Source organism: Coenobita brevimanus, chromosome 6 (genome assembly GCF_032717465.1).
Source record: "Coenobita brevimanus isolate Jiangsu-jjx chromosome 6, ASM3271746v2, whole genome shotgun sequence".
NCBI classification, from domain to species: domain Eukaryota; kingdom Metazoa; phylum Arthropoda; class Malacostraca; order Decapoda; family Coenobitidae; genus Coenobita; species Coenobita brevimanus.
In genome coordinates, this window is record NC_136959.1 from 54,086,574 (window position 1) to 54,113,769 (window position 27,196).

The following is a 27,196-nucleotide window of genomic DNA, read 5'->3' on the forward strand; positions in this document are numbered from 1 at the left end:
CCAGCACGATCACCCCCGGTCCAACACAGCCATACTGGACATTCCCATAATGATGATAGCCAATGAAAAACTTCTGATCAAGTAGCCTTCCCCGCCTGCTATCGTGATGTGATCGTGATGCCGCCCAATTAAAAACGCTTCTGGTGTCACGTGATGTTTTGTTTACATTTCTCCCGCCACAGAGCCACTCAGTCGCATAATTGCATTGGAAGGTGCTTTTTTCTTGCTGCATTTTCTGCCCTTGTTACTGTATTTTACCCTGCTCACGATGCCTAGGAAGCCTTCTGAGAACCCCAAGAAGCGTCGGCACCTCCCTCACGCCACCAAGCTAGAAAGCATCAACAGGAAGAAGGAAGGGGAGAGGAAAGTTGACATTGCCAAGGCCTACAACATGAATGAAGCCAACGTGATCATAATAAAAAACTTAAGACAAGATCCTGGCAGCCGAAGGCTATCACATGGCACTTCATACCAGGTTTGCCGAGGATACGATGGTAAATCGGAACGGTAACGTGGTATAATTGCTGACGATACCACGGGCATTTGGAATTCATCTGGATGGATTCCTGCCGAGAATACGACGTTGAAAACAGCGTGACCAAAACCCAGGCGACTCGACAGAGAATGTATCGTACTACAGCATCGAACATTTAGCCTGACACTGAATACATATTAATATTTTAGAATAAATATCAATCATTTTGAAACCCTTCTCATCGGCGTGCGTACCAGTTTATAAACAAAGTTGCTTCTCGTTATTCTCTACCGAGTCAGCGACAGCAATCACTTTCCACAGTCACGAGACGGGGCTCTGACAACAGTGTGAGAAGCATGCACTTTCCCGTGGATTACAGGGCTAGGACAGGCAGAAGCAGGACCTTCCATGGCTGTGGACGAAGATAGTGATTCTGAGTGTGATTTCGAAGGATTTATGAGGGAGGTTTGATTTCGAAGGATTTATGAGGGAGGTTGAGGAGGAGCAACAGCCATTACCTGCTAGTGACGCCAGCAGCCATCCTCCGGGGACCCAGTAGGACTAACTACAGCCTTGGATACCACCTTCCATTCCCAGCAAGCCCACCAACACTCTCCTAAAAGGTTAGTTATCATTCATAGCACAGTACCATTTATTATAATTACAATATTACCAATATATGTATAGGTATATGGTAGGTATTTAGGGTGACTTTTCCTAGGGTTGCTGACATAATTCATTTTTCCCCATAAGCTCTATTGTTAGTCCAACACATTTTTGGTCCAACACGTGACCCATGCATGACAATATTACCGTGCTGGACGCGAGGGTACTGTATATATATATATATATATATATATATATATATATATATATATTTGGGAGGGGGGAGGAAGGTCACTCTAATAACCAGTTAGGTCAAAAAATGCATAAAGTATGTAGGAGAGGCACGACTCACCTTTAGGCTCTTTTTTTTCCAATAAACATCCCTTTGTCACCTGGGTAATGTACTCACTTTCCACACTGAACATCAGTGTGCAGGAATTATAATCTCCACTGTACCTGTTTCTTATGTCCAGTGCGGCTTTTGTCGATGTTTACATCCTGGCGGCGGGTATGAGCAGCAGTGCAGTTTCCTCCTTCAGGTACCACAGCCACATGACACCTAGTGGTTGCAGATGCAGCCACATTGGTGGCAATGGCAGTGAACTCCCCAGTATCAGCCACTGAGCAGTCTCTCAGCTGCAGGGTCCATGTACCATACTGGTCACTTTCTGCAATGGTAATATCAAAGTTAAGGAGTTTACTCAACTGCAAATCTACAATGGTCAAAGAGAGAGAGAGAAAAAAAAAAGACATATCATCCAATATAATGCATTCAAATACCATCATTTTTGCAACAATGTTATTGATCACTGCAACACTTTTTATACTGTTAGTAACTTGACCATTACTGTATGACCAGGCTTGAAATAGCTTGCAGCAGCATATGCCTTAATCTAACTTCATATCATAAGCAATCTGTCAATTACTGTGTGACATGGCTTGAAATATTCTGCAACAACATGCACCTTAATCTATCATCTAATCCTACAGTGGCCCATATGGACTGTATAAACCTGGGGCTATGTTCCTTTATTCTGACATTTTAGGTGAGGGTGACCAGTTGCTATCCCTGAGTGGCTTTATATTAGCAATAAACCTCAACCACCTCATGGATGTAAACTTGTATAGGCCACATCCATTTGGAACACCTTAACCCACAATATCACCAGGAATCTATTTGGTTCTGTACTTACCAATCAACATAGTGAATACAGTAGTTTCCTGAAACACAAGATATTATGAAAGTGTACAGTCACCTGAAGGTAGCACTTTATCATGTGAGTAGATGGTGGACACTCCCACCTGCCAAAATGGCTTTATTTGTTTAAGAACCCTGTTTGTGAATTACATGCAATGCTACCTACAGATGACTAAACTGAGTGATGACCTCAAAGATTTCCTGTACTTCAGGATATCATTTTTGGGTGGTACACTCACAGCCAACTAGGAGGCACTTAGAGAATGCACACCTCCACAAACACCAATAAAATAATGATCTACTGCTGCAATTCCTCTTTCCTACCAGATGAATATTTTTACAGTCTTGCAGAGTCTGTGAATTTTACAGTCTTAGTCAGCCTTAATAAACAATTTCTGAAAGCACATACCTCCACCAACACCAATAAAATTTTATTTCCTGCATCCAGATTTGGATTCACCTTAATATCTAATCAACTTTTCCTTGACCTACTACCCACCTATCCACCAGATTTAACTGAAATTGAATACTGTAACAATTTTTTGTGTTAAACACACATACAGGTGAATAAATAACCTTCACCCAACTTAACAGGGAGGTTACAAATGACTGTCTGGTGGTTTAACAGGTTAAGGTGCTCAAACCCAATGTAGTTCATATGGGTTTATGTCCATGGAATGTTCAAGGCTTACTGCACATGGCTACCTTCAACAAATTGCCCCAATGTCACCCCATCTCCTGCATCAGACTGTCCTCCCTCTACTCCATCCCCTCCCACCTCATCCATTTTTGGTCTCCCTCTCCCCTTCCCATCTCACTCACAAACACTCTCCAAGTCAAACAGCAGCCAATTGCCTTGCTTTCACCTTAAAACATAAATAGCACACAATAGTTCAGTTGACTTAGATATACAATTTCAGTGAAAGCTCTCATTTTTTCTACCCTTTCTCCATAAATCCAACTACAATAATGTACTCAGTGAAATAATTGCAATATATGAGCATTCCTTAACATTAAATAAAAAACAAGTGGTATACCTATTACAGTGGAGTGTGAGGGCTGGAATGTGTGTCCACCCTGAGTGAAAATGACCCTTGGTTCTGGATGGCCCTGAACCTGGCACTGCAGAGTCAGTTCACCCCCTGCCTTCACCCATGTGTCACTCAGGCCTTTTGTGAAAGTTGGAGATCTTGGGGCTCGGTTGCTGGCTGTATGGAAAATATGAATTTGTGGTAAAAAAAAAGACCCTTGCAATGGAACTGGTTTTAGAACCAGGTTTTGCAGTCTTATGCACATCATTGTTCAGTTTCTGCCCCCAGACAATCAGTAGGTGACAGAACCTTGAAAACCGGCAGACTTTGCCTATTCCACAGACCTATTTTAATAACAGCAGTAATAGTAACAGAGTAAATCCTGTCTGTCTAGCTAAGCAGACCCATCAACCGCAGGCAAGGAATCGCTCCTGCATTGCCATCCTGTGTAGGAGTGAAGTTTTCTTAGAGTGGACAGCACCTTGTCACAGTGAGGTGTGGGGAAGAGTGTAGAGACTTGGTTCCCTGTTACTTGGCTCTATGGTTAACATCCCATACTATAAATGGTTTTCTGGGTTACAGGAAGCCATTTGGCTGTCAGTGAGAGTTGGGAAGAAGTAGTCAGCACTTTTTCAACTGAGTGAATGATGGTCACCACCACCTACCACTATTGTATGGGTAAAACTGTACAACAAAATGTAGTTTGGTTACTGGCATATGACAATCACAAACACATGGAAATGGGAAGCACAGGAGAAGGGAAGACCTAGAACCTTAAAAACTGATAAGTTTGACCTTTACTACAGGCCTGTTGTGTGCAAAGTTCCAAGACAAAATGTGGCCCAGATATTTAAGTATAGCACCGTGTCCACAAAATGTGACATAAAGGTCTCCCTCATTTTACAATCAATCATTATGAGATCGTTTAGTTATATAATGTTAAGATTTTAGAACAACTTTCAATGGTTTTTGCTTATACAGGAGGCCCCAACTTTACAAACAGGTTGCATTCCAGAAAAGCCATTCACTAAGTGATATTTCGTTGTGCGAACCCATAATAATATGGGTTACATAGAGCCTGGTTCCAAGAGTCTGATTTTCCCCCATCCACCTGTATGAATCCCTTTTTTGTTCAATTTGAGTCAATATTTGTGTACTTTATGGCTCCACTGCAGGGTCATGAGCTCGGGTGGTCCTCTTAGCCTGCAAGGATGATGTACTGTATTTTCCCCTGCCTTCTTGACAGCCTCCACCGATACAAAAATTATAGAGGCCATTGATGGGGCCAGGCCATGGTGTCAAGCCATGCTGTTTGTCTTGTCACCACCCTCTTGCCTCCTTATAATGTCTAACTTCAACTTAATAGTAAGGATCTTCTTGGTGGACTTGGCAATCTGTTTGCCGAGGCTTGGAGCATGGCATTTGGGTGGCAGGATGACAAAATGAATGTTGCATGTGTGGTGGTGATGTACTGTACTGTTTTAGATGGTAGGGTGGGAGCAAATGGTGAACGTTTTCTCCATTAGCGGTGCTGTGGTGGAATCAGCTGACTGAGAGCATGCTCAGTTTAAAACTGCTCACAGAAAAAATTCATTACAACGAATTTTGGTGTTCATAAGATGAGTGAAGGGCAGTGAAACAAGATCTTCATTAAACGGAATTTTCTTTGCGTGATTGTTCATACAGTGAGGGTCGCCTGTAAAATCACTACAATCCAATACACAGCTTCAATGGCCAACATAAAATTGCAATTTTTGCTTATATGATTGTTATAATTCCCTATGAAACCTCAGCCATTGACGTATGATCACCATTTCCACTTATACGATCATTATAATCCCCTACAAAACCTTAGTCATTGATGTATGATCGATATTTCCATTTAAATGATCACTACAATCCGGTATGAAGCCTCAACAGTTGCTGACATATAAGACAACAATCATTTATCTATTCCACGATGGCCTACCACATATCTAAATGGAACTCATTTGGGGTCACGTGTGATACCTTGCCATCACTCAGCCATCACAATCGTGATTGTGCAATGTTAGTGACTGAAAAACATTGTGGCGTTGGAATTAAAGTAGCAAGTGAACTGGAGAGAGAGAGAGAGAGAGAGAGAGAGAGAGAGAGAGAGAGACAGACAGACAGACAGACAGAGAGACAGACAGACAGATAGACAGACAGAGACAGAGAACTTAGGTGTGTTGGAATCCTATTTTTATACTGATGTTGTAAGGTTGACCATTTTCAGAAATGTATTTCCACTGAACCCATGTTAAAAATGTGTTTGATTTATGACTGACCATAATCCAATTGGTTTTCCAGTAACATAACCCAACTGTAAAACAACAGACACTTGTATTACAGGAGAGGTGAGTCGAATCCTGCAAATTGGTAAAGTTTTGTACTTACCATTAGCCTAATGTGTGTGTGTGTGTGTATTTACCTATTTGCATTTACCTATTTGTAGTATACAGGAATTGAGCAATGCTCGTGTTGTCCTGTCTCCATATCCACATTTATCAAGTCTACCTTTACACACATGAATGTTTTTCTCATGCACCACCTCTTTGTCTAAGTCGTTCCAAATATTTAAGTATTTACCTAATTTACCTAATTGTGATATACAAGGAATGTGTGTGTGTGTGTATTTACCTATTTGTATTTACCTATTTGTAGTATACAGGAATTGAGCAATGCTCGTGTTGTCCTGTCTCCATATCCACATTTATCAAGTCTACCTTTACACACATGAATGTTTTTCTCATGCACCACCTCTTTGTCTAAGTCGTTCCAAATATTTAAGAATATACCTAATTGTGATATACACGGAATGTACCATGCTCGTGGGTTTCCGTCGCTGTTTCTCAATAAGTCGAATTTCACTTTAAACTCGTTTAAGTTTTTAGACTGGATGATCTCTTTGTCCAGGCTATTCCATAAGTCTATACTTCTGTAAGGAAAGCTATATTTCTTGATATCCTTCAAGCAGCTCGACTTTTTCAATTTCATTCCGTGTCCTCTTGTTACTCTCTTATCCCATACAAACAGATCTTCTTTGTCAATTTTATCTACTCCCACCATGGTCCTGAACACCGCAATTATGTCTCTCCTCTTTCTCCTTTCCTCTAACGAAGGCAAATCCAGTTTTTCCAGCCTCTCTCTGTATGACAGGTCTGTCAGACTGGGGCCCATCTAGGTTGCTGTTCTTTGTATTCTCTCAATCTTGTTTATATCTTTCTTTTTGTGTGGAGACCACACTACCACTGCATATTCTAACCTGGGGCGGATCATGGCCACTATCAATTTTTTCATCATTTCCTCATCCATATAATGAAATGCTACTCTTATGTTAGTCAAGAGCTTATAAGTCTCTCCAACTATCTTGTTAATGTGCTTTTCTGGTGACAAACTATCTTGGACCAGCACTCCCAAATCTTTCTCTTCTCTCCTTTTTGTGATTAATTCATTACCCAAAAAATAATTCAGTGATGGTCTCCTGGTACTTTTACCCATTTCCAATATTTTACATTTCTTTACATTAAATTTCATTTCCCACATCCGGCTCCAATTGTGTATCCTATCCAAATCCTCCTGCAGTATTTTACAATCCTCCCCAACCTCTATCTTCCTCAAGATCTTTACATCATCAGCAAACAGACTCGCATAACTGTTCACTCCATCTACCATATCATTTACGTAAATCAGGAACATTACTGGCGCCAACACTGAGCCTTGAGGGACTCCACTTGCTACTTCCCTCCATCCAGACATCTTTTCCTTTATTACTGTCCTCATTTGTCTGTCTCTCAAAAAGTCTCTCATCCATTCCAGAAGTTTCCCTTTAGTCCTCCTATATATTCTAGTTTCCACATTAGTCTCTTATGAGGTACCTTGTCAAAGGCCTTCTCTAAGTCTAAGTACACACAATCCACCCAACCATCTCTCTCCTGTACCACATCAATCGCTCTTGAGTAAAAGCTCAACAAGTTTGAAACACATGACCTTCCACTTCTGAATCCAAACTGACATTCAGCCAAAATATTCATCTCTTCCAGATATTTTATCCATCTGTCTTTCAGGATTCTCTCTCACACAATTTTGCGACCATGCTGGTTAGAGACACTGGTCTATAATTCAGGGGTTTTTCCCTGTTTCCTCCCTTGTAAATTGGTACCACATTTGCCCTCTTCCATTCTTTTGGCACTTTCCCCTCTTCCAGTGAGCATACAATTAAGCTGTGAATTTTATCCGCCAGTTGTTCTCTGCATTCCTTCAGTACCCAATTAGAAATTCCATCAGGTCCTGGGGCTTTCCTTACATCTTGAGTTTCCAGTAATTTATACACTTCCTGCACCTCCACATTTATATCTTTCATCACCGGAACATTTCTAATCACTCCCTCCCCTTCCACAAGCTCCTTTTCTTTAGTGAAAACTGACTGGAAACGTTTGTTCATTATTTCTGCTTGCATTGCCGCATCCTTAAAGACCTCTCCATCTACTTTCAGCTTGGTGATTCCTTCCTTTTGTTTCAGTTTGCCATTAACAAATCTATAAAACAGTTTGGGTTCATCCTTGCATTTGTCAATTATACCTTTTTCAAAATTCCTTTCTTCTTCCCTACGTATTCTTGTGTATTCGTTTCTTGTTCTTTTATATTCTTCCTTTGTTCTGTCGTTACCTCTCTTTCTCCAATTGTTCCACGCCTTATCTCTCTCTTTTTTGGCTATCATACACCTTCTATTAAACCACTCCTTTTTCCTGTTTTCTTTCCCTCTTACTCTTGGTACAAATTTTTCCACTCCCAAATTATAGAGGTCTAGAAAGATATCCCACTTCCTCTGTATCTCTCTTGTTTCTCTGAATTTTCTCCAATCCGCATTTTCAAAAAAGTTTCTCAATCCTGTAAAATTTGCTTTGCCAAAGTTGTATCTTCCCTGTCTATGAAGCTCGTCTCTTGGCTCGACGTTTCCTATTAACATCTGGAACTCAATGACCACGTGATCACTTTTTCCCAAAGGACAGAGATATTCCAATGATTCTATTACATCGGGTTCTTTGGTGAACAGTAAATCTAACCTTGCTGGTGTGTCCTCACCTCGAAACCGTGTCTCTTCTTTGACCCACTGCGTCATCACATTATTCATTATTATATTTAATAACATAGTGCCCCACGAATCCTCGCCGCCTCCCGAGTACCATTCCTCCCAGTTCACCTCTTAACAATTAAAGTCACCCACCAAAATTATATTATTGCTTTTCTCAATTATTTTTTGCAAGTAGCTAGCCATATCTGACAACATCTCATGGTATTCATCATCCTTCCATGCTCTCGTCTTTGGGGGAACATACACTACCGCCACATCTCTCTTAACATTCTCTCCAGTTTCTAATTTCATATATATCACTTCAGCCCTGCCTTCTCCCATTTCCACAGTATCTACATTTATGTTGTTCTTCACTGCTATCATCACTCCTCCTCCCTTTTTTTCTTTTCTATCTTTTCTCCACAGTTTGTATTTACCATCTCCCAAATGAACATCAATATCTTCTCTTAATTTGGTCTCTACAAAGCACATGACATACTTCTCTCTCCCCTTTTCCTTTGTATAAAAGAACAATTATACCTGATTTCCAGTCCTCTGGAACCCTTCCCTCTTCCCAAGCCAATCTACACAACTTCCATATCCACTCCACAACAATCTCACCCCCATACCTAAGCATTTCACCACACACTCCATCAATTCCTGGGGACTTTCCCAACTTCATCTTCTTCATTGCTTCCACTACTTCTGCCCTACTGATCTCTTCCTCCCTCCTCTCATCTCTTCTTCTCCCAGCCATTCCCCAACCACTTATACTCGCACTGCTCTCACTCTCTACATTCAACAAATCCTCAAAGTGCTCCTTCCATCTCCTCAATTTCTCTCTCTTCTCCACCAACAATCTATTATTCCTATCTTTCACCCCCCTACTATTTCCCCTTTCACACTGCCTTACTTTCTTTACCTCCTTCCAAAACAATTTCTTACTCTCCCTCCATTTCACACTCAGATTCCTCCCAAACTCTTCATCCCCTTTCTTCTTACTCTCCTTCACCAGTCTCTTAACCTCCCTTCTCCTGCTCACATATACCTCTCTCTTCTCTCTCTCTCATCTTCTCCCATACCTCTACTCGCTAACCATTACTATATGCCTTCTTCTTTTGTTCCACAGCTCGTTTCACCTCATCATTCCACCATGCTGTCCCTCGCACACCCTTGCATCTCCTCCTCACTCCACAAACCGCCTCACACGCTGCGCTTATCTCTCGTTTTAACACAAGCAAATATTTAAGGAGATATGTTTAACTAACAAAGGTTTCTCAATTTAACATGACTTTACATGTACGTGATGTTTTCAAATTAGCCGCACGCGCCTTGGAGAGTCCCGAGCTGATAGACCGTCTCGGGGACGGTTTAATTTATTCAGTTGAAAAAAAATATACATATATATTGTATCTGTTTCATTATGGTAAATTAAGTCTTTACATATCAGGACAGCAGAGCAAGGAGGGGGAGCGGCGGGAAGTGAGGGAGGGCTGGAGGTGGGGGAATGGGGTGAGGAGGGACAGTAGCAGATGACGAGTGATGTGTAGATGAAGTGATGCTGTGTGTTGTTATTGTTTGTAACCTACTTACTGTAATGAAAATGTTGCTTTTACTGTATTGTTTCTATGACCTACTAATGCATTAATAATGTTGGGGAACTTTCACAATGTCGTGAAAGAAGCAAAATTGATAGAAAATCCACATTAAAAATGAAAACAGTACTGTATGTATTTGGGGGAGAAGTAAACAATGCTTCGGCCCAACTAGGGCTCAAATGTTGTTTACTTCTCCCCAAATATACTGTTTTTGTTTTTTACGTGGATTTTCTTTCAAATTAATATTGTTGCTTTTAAGTTTAGTGTAGCATAACTTCCCAAATGGGTAGACTTTCCCAGAGTTCAGGAACATTACCCCCAATATTACCAGTGTTTCTTATGGGAAAATTATGTTTAAATAATGCGTTTTTAACTAATGCAAACTCTCCAGGAACCTAACCCTCGCGTTATTTGAGAGGTTACTGTATATATAATAATACTGTACTGTACACTGATAAACATGTCTTTTATTTACCTTATTGTGGTAAACATAGCTGAAGTGGTCAGGCAGTCCAGACTGCTTCTGGCTTTAATGGATTTTTTCTGATATATAGGAATTTAGTCTGGTAGCTCCTCGAGTCTGATAAAAGTGAATTCCAGTCTACTGAAGTCCATTATATCGAGGTTTTACAGTATGGAGAGAGAGAGAGAGAGAGAGAGAGAGAGAGAGGTTTATTGGACTCTCTCTAATGTATAGGAATTTAGTCCGGTAGCTCCTAGAGTCTGATAAAAGGAAAGTCCAGTCTATTGAAGTCCGTTATATCGAGGTTGTACTATATATATATATATATATATATATATATATATATATATATATGTATATATATATATATATATATATATATATATATATATATATATATATATTGCCAGACGCCTTAATCCCTTATACGAGGTGGCCACAAACAAATTGCCTCCACGTCACCCTGTCCCCCTGTCCCCGGCCATTTCACTGCCCTGCTCCCAGTTCACATATACAATAACCTCTCAACTAACGCGAGTTTAAACAGCACGTTTTCGTTTTAACACAAGCAAATGTTTAAGGAGATAGGTTTAACTAACAAGGGTTTCTCAATTTAATGTGACTTTACATGTACGTGATGTTTTCAAATTAGCCGCACGCGCCTTGGAGAGTCCCAAGCTGATAGACCGTCTCGGGGATGGTTTAATTTATTCAGTTGAAAAAAAAAATATATATATTGTATCTGTTTCATTATGGTAAATTAAGTCTTTACATATCAGGACAGCAGAGCAAGGAGGGGAAGCGGCGGGAGGTGGGGGAGGGCTGGAGGTAGGGAAGCGTGGTGAGGAGGGACAGTAGCAGATGACGAGTGATGTGTAGATGAAGTGATGCTGTGTGCTGTTATTGTTTGTAACCTACTTACCGTAATGAAAATGTTGCTTTTACTGTATTGTTTCTATGACCTACTAATGCATTAATAATGCTGAGGAACTTTCACAATGCCATGAAAGAAGCAAAATTGAAAGAAAATCCACATAAAAAATGAAAACAGCACTGTATGTATTTGGGGAGAAGTAAACACTGCTTCGACCCAACTAGGGCCCAAATGTTGTTTATTTCTCCCCAAATATACTGTTTTTGTTTTTTACGTGGATTTTCTTTCAAACTAATATTGTTGCTTTTAAGTTTAGTGTAGCATAACTTCCCAAATGGGTAGACTTTCCCAGAGTTCAGGAACGTTACCCCCAATATTACCAGTGTTTCTTATGGGAAAATTATGTTTAAATAACTCATATTTAGATGATGCGACCTCTCCACGAACATAACCCTCGAGTTATTTGAGAAGTTACTGTAAATACCCTATATATATATATATATATATATATATATATATATATATATATATATATACAGGTACCACTTGATTTACACGAGCTTAAATTACACGTTTTTGAAATAACATGACGTAAAAATTCTGCCTTTTTGTTTATAATGTACGTTTTTCTTAAATTAACACGATTTAAGAAAAAGCAAAACTTGCACCATGTGGCATTTCATTTTGCGTCCACCAGAGGTCTCACGCTGTCAGTCAGAGCAGGAGACTGATTCAGACGAGATTTTGTAATGTCATTTGCCTGTGCCTCTCCTCTCTATCTGTACCGTGTGTGTACATAATTCAAGTGTAAATAAAGGTAACAAAGTATTGTATAACTATTTTATTTACCACATAGTACTATAGAAAGTTCACAGTGCCTAACTCCTTCACTTAACATGTATTTTTGTGGGAAAATTATGTTTAAATTACACAAAATTCAAATTACATGACTTCTTCTGGAAAACAATACTCGTGTAAATCAAGAGGTTCCTTATATATATATATATATATATATATATATATATATATATATATATATATAAATATATAAATATACTGTATATATATACTGTATATACAGTACATCCCCCTAGTACACACCTATATGGGTGGCAGAGGACGTCACGTACTAGGAATTCGCATACTGTGAATACATAAACTTATGGGAAAAATTACACATGGGTGGCAACCCCCCCCTCATGGGGAACCCTTGAAATGCCTTTCAGACCTAAGTACTGTACTATATAGGGAAACTATCTAAGACATATTACCTAAGATAAAGTAAACCAAGATTATGGCTTTACTAGGTAAATCAACAAGAATATGGCTGCTCACCTTTACCCAAGAGGACAACAGGTGTGATGGAGGTAACAAGAGGATCCGAGGCAGGATGAGGCACCTAGCGTGCATCTCCTTCATCACCCACCACACCACCCGACACACCATCTTCCTCACCACTTTCGTCACCAGCATTTTCGACACTTTCACCATCTAATGCACTCACTTTGTTCATAAACCCTTCAAAGTCTATTTCTGACACCTCAGACATCGAATCAGCCTCTTGATCCTCCTCAGGATGTGGCTCTTCTGATGTTGAAGGATGTGATCCCTCACTTTCTTCAAGCCGAAGGTAACGGGTGATGAGTGTTTGCTTCTGTCTGTTTACTTCCTGGTTGTGCTTGTTGGTGTAGTAGCAGCAGCTTCTGTCCAATGAAGACATCACCTCCTCCACTCACAACTGAGAGTGTTCGATGTCCTTGAATTCTTCCTTCAATTTATCAAGGGCACACAGTACCCAGCTGATCTCCATCATGGACAAATCTTCACTCTCCATCACTGGTGTTTGCTGGCTGTTCTGCTGCGATCTCCTGCTCTGTGTCGGCCTTGTCCACTCGCTGCACGATTTCCTGGGGATCCTGCTCTGCTGCTGCTGAATGTAAACCCCTGATCTCCTCCAGCAAGACGGCTTGAAACCCGGACACAGCTTGTGCACTTGTGAGAGTGGCTGCCTTGGCAGCAGCCGGGGACTGAAAGCTGCTTCCCGGTGTGATTTCACACAGGTGTGGTACGAGGAGGCACCAAGCATGGTTTATTGTTGCAGCGGTTATATCTGCCCAAGAGGACAACAAGAGAGTGATGGCATCCTTGAGGTTGAATGACCGCCAAAAAGCCATAACAGTCTTCTCAGGAGTTGAAGTTGGTTGTGTGGGTGCTGTTCGTGGTGAGGATGAAGCAGGTGAAGCGGATGGCGGTTCCAAACCATCCTCGGCATCCATGACATCACTCCCAACCGTGTTCAGGTCAAGAATTGCCTGTAGTTCCTCACAGTTGTCGGTCTTGCTGTGGAGGTGATTGTAAAGGCATTGGTGGTATAGCTGCTTGACCATTGCAATCAACTCCTGGTCTAGCAGTTGGATGAGAGAGGTCGTTCTTGGGGCCAGAAAAATGATCCTGCATTCCTTGCTAGCCAGGTTGGATGACTTGGAGCATTGTCGAAGATGAGACGTACCTTGAAGGGGATGCCAAGTTCCCGGGATTTAGCCTTGGCATCAGAGATGAAGTGCCACAACAGCCACTCGGAAATGATGCTACTCGTCATCCAACTGTTGGAGTTGCTGTACCAGTATACCCCACTGTCATTCATGCAGCGAAGATTCTTGTAACATCTGGGGTGTAATGCAGTATGCACCACAACAGGACGCATCTTGTGTGAGTATGATAAGTTCACAGCTAACATTACTGTTATCCCGCTCTTGTCATTTTTCTGCCCCGGGCCTGGCGCTGTTGCTTACTGATATAAGTACACTTTGGCATAGCCTTGTAGTATAGGGCTGTTTCATCAATGTTATAAATTTGGTCCCTGCTGTAGCCGCCCTCGTCGATTATCCCCTTTAGGATGGCTGGATAATCCCTGGCCAGCATTTCATCCGCTGATGCACGCTCCCCCATAAGGCGAGTGTGACGTAGCTCCTTCTTCTTCAGAAAGCGGAAAAGCCATCCCATGGAGGCTTTAAATGGTTTCTTTACAGCAAGCTTCAGAGCTGCAGCTTTGTAGAAAATCTTGGCCAGGTCCCTGATGTAGCCCCCGCTCAGTGGAATTCCTTCCTTCTCCTTCCTCAGGATAAATGTAGCCAGGTACCGCTCCATAATGAATTATAGCCTGGTTGGTCAGCCTGCTTCTCCTGTCCAATGCCGCTGTCCCATATGACTTCACAGTCTTCTTTATGGTCTCCCTGTTAGCCCATATAGTTCGCATGGACGATTCTGCCAAGCCTAGTTCCTTGCCAATGGCCGTGTTACCCTTCCAACTCTCCTTCTTCCTAATGACTTGCATCTTCATGGCATGGGTTATGCACTTCTTCTTCCTGGAGGAGGGGTAAGACATCCTGGCTCACAAAAAAAATTGCCTCAGAGAACATGGGGATGTAGCTGGAACAGCGTGTGTACCCTTTGTGCGTGTGTGTTTCCTCTGCTGGGACTCCACCACCCTCCAAGTGGTGCATATGGGCACCACATGACGAGTGCGCAGCATCGATGTCACAATCTGAGTGGAGCGTAAGTAACCATTATCGTTTCTTGGGGGGGGCAATGTCGCATACTCGGGGTAACCCAGGATTTGGGCCACTCTTCGTTGCCCATCTCGCTTACAAGGAGTTCAATTCGCTTCCTAATAAAAAATACACTAAAATAAAAAAAAAAAAAGGTCCTCGCGTGCAAGGGGGATCACGTACTCGGAACTTGAGTACTGTGGGGATGTACTGTGTATATACATATATACTGTATATATATATATATATATATATACAGTAGAAGTCCGATTTTTCGGCATCTATGGGACCAGGCAAGTGCCGAAATATCAAAATTGCCGAATTATCGAAAACTCTACCCACTCAGTACCTTACTGTATATGTTTCGGTGAACACTATCATCATTACTCATATCATTACAAATGTGTTTGGAGAGAGTACTGTATACTGTTTGATACTGTACAATACTGTAATGAATACAGTACTATACTGTACATGAATATGAAAAATAAAGAAATTAGTGAACATACTGTATATAAATGTAATGGTACAGTAGGCCTACAAGTTCACATGCACTTACCTAAGCTTATAGTAGGTTCCTTATTTACATATGTACAATAGAAGGGGTTGATTGGAGTCTGCTACTGCTGGAAGAAGTCCCCAGCACACTCGAATAGTAATTTCAGAGGTATTTCGGTACGAAGTTCACAAAGCACACAGAAGAATCAAGAGAAGTCGGCAGCAGCACGGCAACAACTCGGAAGAATGGCGGAAGAATGGCGAAACAGATTCTCTTTCCCATGCTAGACTCACTACATGTTTGTCCTCTCTTTATGCTATAGGAGAAAGAGCTAGCCTCTGAGCTTCATGGCAGTGGTAGACTCGTTCCATCACTTTCACTATCTCACTCACTAAGGCGGGTAAAGGCGGGTAGCTAGTTGGCGAGCCTCATGGAGAATTTCAAGACTGATGAAAAAAATCGGAGAATCTGCCGAACGATCGGCGATTTTCGTAAATGGGACTATTTCTCAAAACTGCCGAAATGTCAGATTTGCCGGGGAATTGGATGCCGAAATATTGGACTTTTACTGTATATATATATATACAGTAATCACTCTAATATCTGGACGCCCAATAACCGAACATCCCCACTACCCGGACCTTATCGTCCTGGGATCAAACATTCCCAAAATGGTTCGAAAATCCAAAAAAATTGGAAAAAAAAATCGATTTTTTGCCGTCCGTAATTTGAACTTGCCGCGCGCGCCACGTGAGAGCATTGTTTTGGTTCGTCATTCCTCCGATGTCCGATAGAGCGCCGCTGCATCCTCCCCACTTCCCGCCTGTCTCTCACCGCGACAAGACTTACGCTGTTCGCCATGGCTGCCCACGTGCTCGCTTTTGTGGTGGTGCCGTACTTGCTGCAAGGCCTCCTGCTGCTCTCTGCCCTACTCTTAGTGTGTGTGATGATGGCCCCGCCACCTGAGAAAAGGAAGAGAGTGGTGTTGACTCTGGAGAAGAAACGGGAGATATTGGAGAAGGTTGATGCGGGTTGGTCTTCCTCACGCATTCTCCGCGAGTTCAACCTGGCCCGGTCGACTTTGTTCGATATCAAACGTTCCCGAGACAAGCTCATGCAGTACATGGCTGACTTCTCGTCGAGAAGCAAACGCAACGTGGAGAGGAAGGTTACGTTTACCCCCAAGTATGCAGAGATCGACCGCTCCACGTTGATTTGGTATCGACAGCAACGTGCAGCTGGTGTGATGGTACGTGGAACAGAGCTGAAGGCTGCTGCTGAGAAGTTTGCAAGGCTTCACGACGCCCTTGACTTCAAGGCATCCGAGGGTTGGCTCTTCGCGTTCAAGTTACGACATGGCCTTACTAACCGTAAAGCACATGGCGAAGCATTGGACGCTAACGTGGATGGAGAGGACGAGTTTCGGCACAAGGTGAAAGGCTTGATCAACAGGGAGGGCCTCACTCTCGGTCAAGTCTATAACGCTGACGAAACTGGCCTATTCTATCGCTCGGTGCCAACGAACACTCTAGCCGATGAGACAGAGAAGCGTGTACCTGGCCGCAAGCTTTCTAAGGAACGGATATCTGCTTTGTGTTGTGCCAATGCTAACGGCATGCACCGGCTTAAGCCCGTTATTGTTGGCCGTGCAAAGCAGCCTCGGTGCCTTCGTGGGGTGATGGATGTCCTTCCTGTCGTATGGTACCATTCTTTGAAAGCATGGTTCACAGCTGTGATTTTCAAAGACTGGTTTCACCATCACTTCGTCAAGGAGGTCATACATTACCAGACGAAGACACTGGGAATTCCTCGCGACCAGGTAAAGGCTCTCCTTCTCCTCGTCAATGCACCTGCCCACCCGTGCAACAAGGACTTGGTTGCTGAAAATGGCCGTATTAGGTGCATGTTTCTGCCACCTAATACGACTGCTCTCATTCAACCAATGGACCAAGGAGTGATCATGGCAACAAAGCGCCTGTACCGTCGGAAGTTCCTGGACGAGGTGATGGTTGTTCTCGAGGACGAGGACGAGCGCAGGGAAGGACGTGACACTCGAGGCAAGCGGACTTTGGAAAACCTTCGCCGCTACAACATCAAGTCTGCGCTGTACAACTGGGCTAGTGCATGGAAGGAAGTCCCTGTGAAAACTCTTGAAAGTGGTTGGTCTCGTCTGCTTCTCGGAACAGATGTGGAGTACGATTTCCTAGGGTTTGACGTTGATGACTTCCATGCACGGCTACGTACACACGGCGACGATGTTGATGTGGACGATGTTCGTGAGTGGTTGGACGACGACGAGGGCGATCCTGGGTATCAGACGTTGTCTGATATCGAGATCGCGTCTTCGGTTGCTGGTGTCAGTCCCGAACTTGAAGATTCCGACGACGAAGGCGATGATGATGCAGACTCCGCTCAGCAGGACACTACTCCAGCCATCCCCAAGCTGAGCGCACTCCGGGAACATCTAGAATTCGTCCTAGACTATCTGGAACACCCGGACTGTGACAGGGAGATGGGGCCCTTGGGACTCGTGGAGGAAGTGCGTGCTTTCCGGCAGCGCATCATCAATCGCCAGAATCGTCGGTCCTTGCGTCAGTCAACGATTGACAGTTTTTTCAGGCCCGTGACCCCCGCTGTGCCAAGCCCTGGTTCCACTCCGTTGCCTCCCCAAGACAGGCCCTCATGCTCCAAGCCACAGCCCAGCACATCAGCTACAGTGGAGTCACCGCACGACGTGAGTTTGCGGCTGTCTTCAGAGTCTTCTGTAGTCGGTACACCATCACCACGACCCACCGATGCACCCCTTGGACGCCTGCCAGTGATACTCTCGGGCTCTGACAGTGAATAAACAGCAAGAACTTCTCCACTAGACCACACGGGAATTTTGAGTGTTGTGCAGTGAAAAAAACGGTGTGTTGTGTTAAGGTTTTCAAGTTGGGAGAAAAGACTCAGTAGAAAAGAAATTTAACGTAACTAACCTTCTTTGTTTTGGCTTTGGAAAATTAAAAAAACTGGGGAAAAGTTAATGTGCAACACCTGAAGTAAAATGGAACATTATTTGGACTAAAGTGAACACTGTGAAAAGAACGGACTTCTGTGTGTTAGTGACTAAGTTCAGTGCAAGACTTCAGGAAGAGTGTAGTGCAAGTGCTTCAGGAAATCGTTCTTACTGTCAGAGTCCGAGAGGAGGCGGTTATTCATCGAGGTGGCCAGGGACTTGCTGTAAGTAGCCAGAATGTTTCATGTTGTACTATTTTCCATACTATATTTACCAGAATGTTTCATATTGTACTTTTTTCCATACTATACTTACCAGAAAGTGTCATACTGTACTTCTTTCCATACTATACTTACCTGATGCATGTGCAGTAGGAATGTGTTTTTCAGAGTTCGGTTAGGTTCGGTTAGAGTCCATAAGTACCAGAATGTTTATTAATGTATGAACATACTTCTAAACCCACATTTTATGTTTCTTTTGCATTTATTTCAGTCATTTATGTGCCTTATGGGTGTGATTTGGGTGTTAAATAGGTGCTATGCATGTCCGGAGGGAGTTGTATAGGTGTTTCTCTGAGTTAGGGTCCATAAGTACAAGTCCATAGGCTGGAGCCCAATATCCGGACGAAACCAATATCCGAACCTACCGATGGCTCTATTGATCCGGATATTGGAGGGGTTACTGTATATATATATATATATATATATATATATATTATATATATATATATATATATATATATATATATATTATATATATATATAGTAATCCCTCCGAGATTCGATGTAATAGAGCCAAAGGCATGTCTGGGACTTGGGGGAAATGCCCCCTGAACAGGTACTTATGGACCCTAACCCAACCTAACTTTGAAAACCACCTAAATAACTCCCTATCAGACATACACAGTACCTATTTAAGACCCTATTCACACAAATATGGGACAGAAAGCATGAAATAAATGAAAGGGAACCAGAGAATGAGGAATTAGAAGTGAGTATGGAAAATATTCAGCAGTGTACAGGTTACTTACAACACATCCGTGGCCATCACGAAGATTAACCCACCTTCTCTATGGCTCTGACAGTGGTGAAAATGCTCTTGATGCATGTACAGTAATCCAGTGTTGTGCTGCACTTAATCCTTTGCACTGTGAATTATAACTGTTTAACACTGCACATTCTGTTCTTACTTGCACCACGCCAGTTGCAACATGCCAGTTTGCACTCTGCACTTAATCCTTTGCACTCGGAATTATAATTTCTTAACACTACACTGTGGTAGGTGGGGGCATTCGCTATCCACTCACTCAATGTAGTGCTGCTCTCGGGTCTCTGCCCTTTCCCCTCCTCCATCCTTCTTTCCTTCCATTCTCTTCTGTCTTTCCTTCATTCTTTACCCCTCCTTCTGCCTACGGGTGACTTTACACTCCCTCTTCTGTCTTTCTTTCTTTCATTCTTTCCTCTTCCTTCTGCCTGAGGGTGACTCTACACTGAGTGACAAGCCAAATGGTTTCCTGTTCACCAGGAAACCATTTACTACACTGGGTGGTAACCATATAACCAAATTTTGGTGCCTGGTGGTTTAGTGGGTACTTACGGCACTCCAATTGGATTGAGCCAGTGAATGTTTATATCCAAGGGGTGGTTGGGGTTTACTGCTCACATAATGCCACTCAGGGATGAGTGAGGCTGATCACTCTCATCTTAAATGTCAGAACCAACTTGCCTAGCCCCAGCCTCCTACGATCCTCGTTGTTCCTATGCTGCCTCTTACTCATGTGTGTGATGATGGCCCTGCTAACCGAGAAGAGGAAACAAGTGGTTCTGACTCTGGAGAAGGAGGAGGAGATATTGGAGAAGGTGGACGCGGGATGGTCGACGTCTCGCATCCTCCAAGAATTCAACCTGGCCCACGCTACCTTGATTGATATCAAGAAATCCCAGGATAAACTCACCTAATACATGGCTGACTTTGCATCAAAGACCAAATGCAACGTGGAGAGGAAGGTTATGTACACTCCCAGGTTTGCAAAAATCGACTGCTTCATGCTGATACAGTGTTGTGCAGTGTAAAGAATATAATGTACAGTGTTAAGAAGTTAGAATTCACAGTGCAAAGGACGGGGTGCAGAGTGCTACTGTACAGTGGAGAGTTTCAAGTGCAAGAGCAAGTAAGAAAAGAATGTGCAGTGGTAAGAAATTAGAATTCAGAGTGCTAAGGCTTAAGTGCAGAGTGCAACAGTGGTGTGTAGTGCAGTGCAACTAAGAAAAGAATGCACAGTGTTACGAAATTAGAATTCATAGTGCAAAGGATTAAGTTCAATGCAACACTGGATTACTGCAGGTGCTTCAGGTGCACCTTCTTACTGTCTGAGTCTGAGAGGAGGAAGGTTACTTATCACGATGGCCACAGACGTGTTGTAAGTACCCCGGATACTGCTAAATATTTTCCATACTCACCTCTAAATCCTCATTCTCTGGTTCCTTTTCATTTATTTCATGCTTTCTATCCCTTATTGGTGTGAATAGGGTCTTAAATAGGTGCTATACAAGTCTGGTTGGGAGTTATATGGGTGGTTTTCTGAGTTAGGCTGGGTTAGGGTCCATAAGTACCTGTCCAGGAAGCATTTTCCCAATATCCGGACAAACCCACTTTTCAGACATGCCTTTGGCTCAACTACATCGGATACTGGAAGGATTACTGTATACTGTATATACTGTATATATATCCTCCCTCACAGTCAAACAAAAATTGTTTTGAAAGTTCACAGAACATTATTTTAGCTTTTTATTCTTTTTATCACGCATCACATTTCATTTCTTTTGTAGTATCACAATCTTCCTTTAGTCACATATTCTAGCACCTATGCCATATTTATTTATGTACCACTCATGCTTTATGTCTGCTTCATCATCATCGTCGTCGTCGTCCTAGTCATCATCATCATTATCCGGACCTCTTTTCCCACCCTAGGGCAGGGTGAGGAGTTGCAACGTCCTGACGCCCAAATCAGCCCAATCCAAAGGGCAATTATTTGATTCACTCATCATTCAAGCCCATAGAATCCTGGCCCTAACTGATATACCAAAAACAGTCACCACATTCTGTAGCTTCACATAAATGTATTCAACTGAGTCAATCTGGATGCTGTCACATTAAACAGTGGTGCCAAATCCCTGATCATGCACTTCTCACAATATTCATCCGGCCAGCTCTATCTCTTGTTAGTTCCCTAACCTCACCGACTTCCATACCTCTCTTCCTCACACACTCATCCACCATATCCCTCCACCTTCTCCTTGGCCTACCATGCCCCCTCCCTCCTTCAAATTCACTCAGATATACCTTTTTCACCACTCAATTGTTATCCATTCTCTCCACAAGACAATACCATCTCAGTACACTCTCTTTGATTCTCATGTCCACAGACTTCCTCACTCCACATCTTTCATGAATCACATAATTTTGTATCCTATCCCCTTTGTATTCCACATACATTCCTCAGCGGTCCCATCTTCACTGTTCTCACTCTTGACTTTTCATGTTCAAGCCACACCATAGTCTCATATCCATATGTTAAAGTTGGCACTAACACTCCTTCATGTAAGCCTTGTGCAGCTGCAACACTCAAGCCTCTGTTTCTTATCAAGGCCTACATAGCACCAGCTACTCTCTTTTCCGTGTCACTCTACTTTCCACTTCTATTGAACATTCTCCTCTTTTCTATCACTGTACCCATGTATTTGAACTCTCTCACCGATTCCAGTCTCTCTCCATAATAATAATAATAATAATAATAATAATAATAATTATTATTATTATTATTATTATTTTGTGGTAGGTGGGGGCGCTCACCATCTACTCACTTGATGTAGTGCTGCTCTTGGGTGTCTGCCCTTTCCTCTCCTCTCTCCATTCCATCCTTCCTCTTCTGTCTTTCTTTACTTCATTCTTCCCTCGTCCTTCTGCCTACGGGTGACTTTACACTCCCTCTTTTGTCTTTCTTTCTTTCATTCTTTCCCCTTCCTTCTGCCTATGGGTGACTCTACACTGAGTGACAAGGCTAATGGTTTCCTGTACACCAGGAAACCATTTACTATGCTGGGTGGTAACCATATAACCAAATTATGGCGCCTGGTGGTTTAGTGGGTAATTACAGCACTTCAATTGGATTGAGCCAGTGAAGGTTTATATCCAAGGGGTGGTTGGGGTTATTGCTCATGTAATGCCACTCAGGGATGAGTGAGGCTGGTCACTCTCATCTTAAATGTCAGGACCAAATTGCCTAGCCCCGGGCTTCTACGCTTCTCATTGGGCAACGTAGAATTGGATGATGGATGGATGGATAATAATAATAATAATAATAACAATAACAATAATAATAATAATGATAATAATAATAATAATAATAATAATAATAATAATAGAGAATAATAATAATAATAATAATAATAATAATAATAATAATAATAATCCATCCATCCTCATCCAATCCTACAGTGCCCCATTGGGAATGTAGCAGCCCAGGGCTGGGCAAGTTGGTCCCGACATTTAAGATGAGAGTGTCCAGCCTCACACACCCCTGAGTGGCATTACGTGAGCAATAAACCCCAACCACCCCTCGGATATAAACCTTCGCCGGCTCAATTCGATTGGAGCGCTGTAATTATCCACTAAACCACCAGGGGCCAAAACGTATGGTTACCATCCAGCGTAGTAAATGGTTTCCTGGTGAACAGGAAACCATTTGGCTTGTCACTCAGTATAATAATAATAATAATAATAATAATAATAATAATAATACAATGGTCTTTTGTTCTCAAAAGTGCCAGTTTTTCCAATATGAAATTTACTGACATTCAACACACTTTCAATTAAGAGTAAAATAAAATAAAATAAAATAAATGTGAAAACATTCATATACAAACTTAGTCAGCAGAAGTGGCAGCAATTTAAACTCTATCATCACCCATCACAACACCTTTCCCCAGATCATAGCTCCTTGAAAGTAGAAAGGCTTTGAGCTGTTCTGTCAAGATTCAACAGATGTCAATTACCTCATGGGTAATGACAAGTTATTATATAACCTAGGGGCAATATGGGAAAAAGAACAATCATTGAAAGGTGACTGGTGAAGAGCATGGTACAAGGCTCATCAAGGCACAAGGTGGATGGAAAGCTGGTGACAGGGAGAGCTGAAGCTGCCATTTCATCATCCATCAGGACTAGTTCCTGACCATCCCCCTTTGCTGTACTTTTTCAGTGTTTCAGTAACACAGAAGGTAGGTCAGCACACTCTCCAATACAAGTTTCTCTAACTGTCAACACCAAACTACATGCACATTACATACTACTCTTCTTATTCAAAATTAAAAAAATAATAATAATAATAATAATAAAAAATAGAACCAAGCCTCAGAGTCCTGGGGGGGGGGGGAGGTGACCATAAATCCCCTCACCATCAGCCCCTCTCCTGGTGGCAATTCATCGAGTTGCCTGGAACCATTGTCTGACTCACTTCTTCATTTCTGCAACATTCATGGCCTTTCCTCTAACTTTCTCTCTGTTAAGCACCACCTCTCCTCCTCCAAACCTCACCTTCTCTTCTTGACTGAGACTCAGCTGTGTGAGGCAACTGATGGCAAACCATTTTCTGTATCCTCCTACTATCTCTATACTCATTTCAACGCCAAAGGTGGCTGTTGTGTACATGTAAGCAACAACTTATCTTGCTCCCATGTTCCTGAACTTGATTCCTCTGAATTCTCTACTCTCTGGCTTTGGCTTTCCTGTCATTCTCTGACTAAACACATCTGTGCTGTTAACTTATCCCCTAAATCTACTGACTATGGAAAATTCTTCAACTATCTTACTTCTATGATGGAACACATCCTATCCATTTCTCCTTTCTCAAAAATCTCCATTCTAGGATATTTCAATATTCCCCACTACCCTTGGCTCTCCTCTCCTTTCACTGATCCACCTGGTGAACAAGCCTACATCTTTTCTACCCTTAATAACATAATGAAGCTTGTACAGCACCCTACCTGTATCCCTGACCACCTTGGAGAGTTCCAACATACTTGACCTCTTCCTTACAACTAATTCTTTTGCTCACGCTGTTAATCCTTCCTCTCCGTTGGGCTCCACTGATCACAACCTTATTACCTTAACCTGTCCTATCGCTCCAGTATGGCCTGCAGACTCTCAAAAGAAACAGTGGTTGTGGCACTTTGGAGCTGCTGATTGGGAGGGCCTCAGGCAATACTTCTTTGATTTTCCCTGGAATGATTATTGCTTCCATGGCCAGGAGCCATCTGAGTGTGCCTTGCGCATTACGGAGGTTATTCTCTCGGGAATGGAAGCATAGATTCCTTTCTCGTATCCTGTGACTAGTGCAAAAAAAGCCTTGGTTTAATCACGCTTGTTCTAATGCTGTACACAACAAGGAGAGGGCCTACAAAAGATAAAAGAGCCAACCCACCCCTGAATCACATCTTGTTTATGTTTCTACCTGGAAACGTGACAAGTCTGTTCCTCGCTCTGCTAAAAATAATTTCATCTGTACTAAATGCTCTCACCTCTCGAACTCGAATTCTTCCTGCTCCTTCTGGCACCTTGCCAAAAAACTTTCTAACAACCTTACCTCATCATCCTTCCCTCCACTTTTCTACTCTGATGGCTCTGTAGCTATTTCTTCTACTGATAAGGCGGAACTCTTTGCTCAGACTTTTTCCTCCAATTCCACCTTAGACAATTCTGGTGCTGTTCCTCCATCAATTCCCCCTTCAGACTTCCTCATGGCTGACATTAAAATTTCTTCTGCCATCACTGGCCTCAATACTAACAGGGTATATGGGCCTGATGGGGTCCCTCCTGTTGTCCTCAAGAACTGTGCTTCTGTGTTTACACCCTGCCTAGGTAAACCCTCTTGCCTTTGTCTGTCAAGTTGTACCTTTCCTTCTTCCTGGAAGCTTGCTTTCATTCAGCCTGTCCCAAAGAAGGGTGACCATTCCCAACCCTCTATGACCCAATTGCTTTAACATCCTCTGTCTCGAAAGTTTCTAGTCTATCCCTAACAGAAAAATTTTAAAGCATCTTTCCTATCACAACTTTCTTTCTGATCGTCAGTATGGGTTCCGTCAGGGACGCTCCACTGGCGATCACCTCATCTACCTTTCAGACTCCTGGTCATCCTCCTTTCGGGTCTTTGGCGAAAGCTTTGCCACTGCACTTGCCAACTCAAAGGCTTTCAGTCGAGTCTGGCATAAGTCTTTAATTTCCAAACTACCCTCCTAAGGTTTCTATCCTTCTATCTGTGCCTTCATCTACAGCTTCCATTCTGCTCATTTTATAGCTGCTGCTGCAGAGGGCCAGCATTCTTCTCCTTGATCTATCAAAAGTGGTGTTCCTCAGGACTCTGCCCTATCACCAACTATCTATCTATCTATCTACTGCCAGACGCCTTAATCCCATATGGGGTGGCCACAAACAAATCACCTCCACGTCGCCCTGTCCCCCGCCATTTCACTGCCCTGCTCCCAACTCACACACCCCTCTCTCATATACCTCTCCACTCCAGCCCTCCATCTCATCCTCAGCCTCCCCCTCTCTCTCCCCCCCCCTCCACCTCACTCACATACACTCTCCTTGTCAGTCTCTCACCCTCCATCCTCTCCACATGGCCAAACCACCTCAGTGTACTCTCTTCCTTTTATTCATCAATGACCTTCTAGCTGCACATCTAACCCTACCCACTCATAAGCTGATGATTCCACCCTTCTCCTTTCCATTCAGTTCCTGCAACGTCCATCTCAGCAGTTACTTTAACAAACAAGGGATGAGGCTATGGCACACCTAAAGTCTGACGTGGCTCATATCTCTGACCGGGGTAAAAGCATTCTTGTTTTTAATTTATCAAAGGCTCACCTCTTACACCTATCAACCCAAAAAAAATCTTCCACAGGAGTACCCAATAATCTTTAATAATATCCAGCATCATCCTTAAACATAACTGGGGTTTCATTCTCTCAGGATTTATCTTGAAAAAATCATATTATATCTCTTATAAAATCTGCCTCCAAAAGATTAGGTGTGCTAAGCCGACTCTGTACATTCTTTACCCCCACACAATTGGTGATTTAATACACGGGTTTTATTCGTCCCTGTGTAGAGCACAACTCTCATGTGTGGGGAGGCCCTCCACATACAGCTTTTCTCAACAAGGTGAACTTAAAGGCTTTTCATCTCATTAACTCTCCTCCTCTTATTGGCTTCCTTCAACCTCTGTCTCATCACCACACTGTTGCATCTTTATCTCTTTTCTGTCGCTGCTTCAATGGTCACTGCTCCTCTGAATTGTCTGACTGCATCCCTCCACCTCTACGATGGGCATGTAGCACCCATCTAGCAACAAAGTCTCATCCATTTTCTGTCCAATTCCCTAATGCAGGAATTAACTGTTACTCCTTGTTCTTCATTTATGCAACAGGTTAACTCTGGAACTGTCACCCTCTATCTGTACTTCCTACTTCCTATGATAATTAACTGTTACTCCCTGTCCTTCATTTATGCAACAGGTCAACTCTGGAACTGTCTCCCTCCATCTGTATTCCTATTTCCTATGATCTCATCTTTGAAACGCGGTGTGGCCAGGCCTCTCAAAATGAACGGATCTTGAATTTGGCTCTCTCTCTTTTTTTTTTTTTTTTTTCTTGGAAGGAACAATTTGTGGGCTCCTGGCCTTTGGTCCCTTCTTCCTGGCATTAAGAAAATAAATAAATAAAAAAAAAAAAAAAAAAAAAAAAGACA

General features: G+C 42.5%; 1 protein-coding gene across 1 annotated transcript in view; it reads right to left on the reverse strand.

Annotated features, from left to right (window-relative positions):
- The window catches only part of LOC145401265 (uncharacterized), a 308,557-nt gene that overhangs the window by 156,247 nt on the left and 125,114 nt on the right, over window positions 1–27,196 (reverse strand). The window contains exons 16-17 of the mRNA XM_080273595.1: window positions 3,317–3,487; window positions 1,538–1,749 (exon numbers count right to left, since the gene is read on the reverse strand). Coding sequence (XP_080129721.1) covers window positions 1,538–1,749; window positions 3,317–3,487 — 383 coding nt within the window. The remainder of the gene's footprint in view (window positions 1–1,537; window positions 1,750–3,316; window positions 3,488–27,196) is intronic.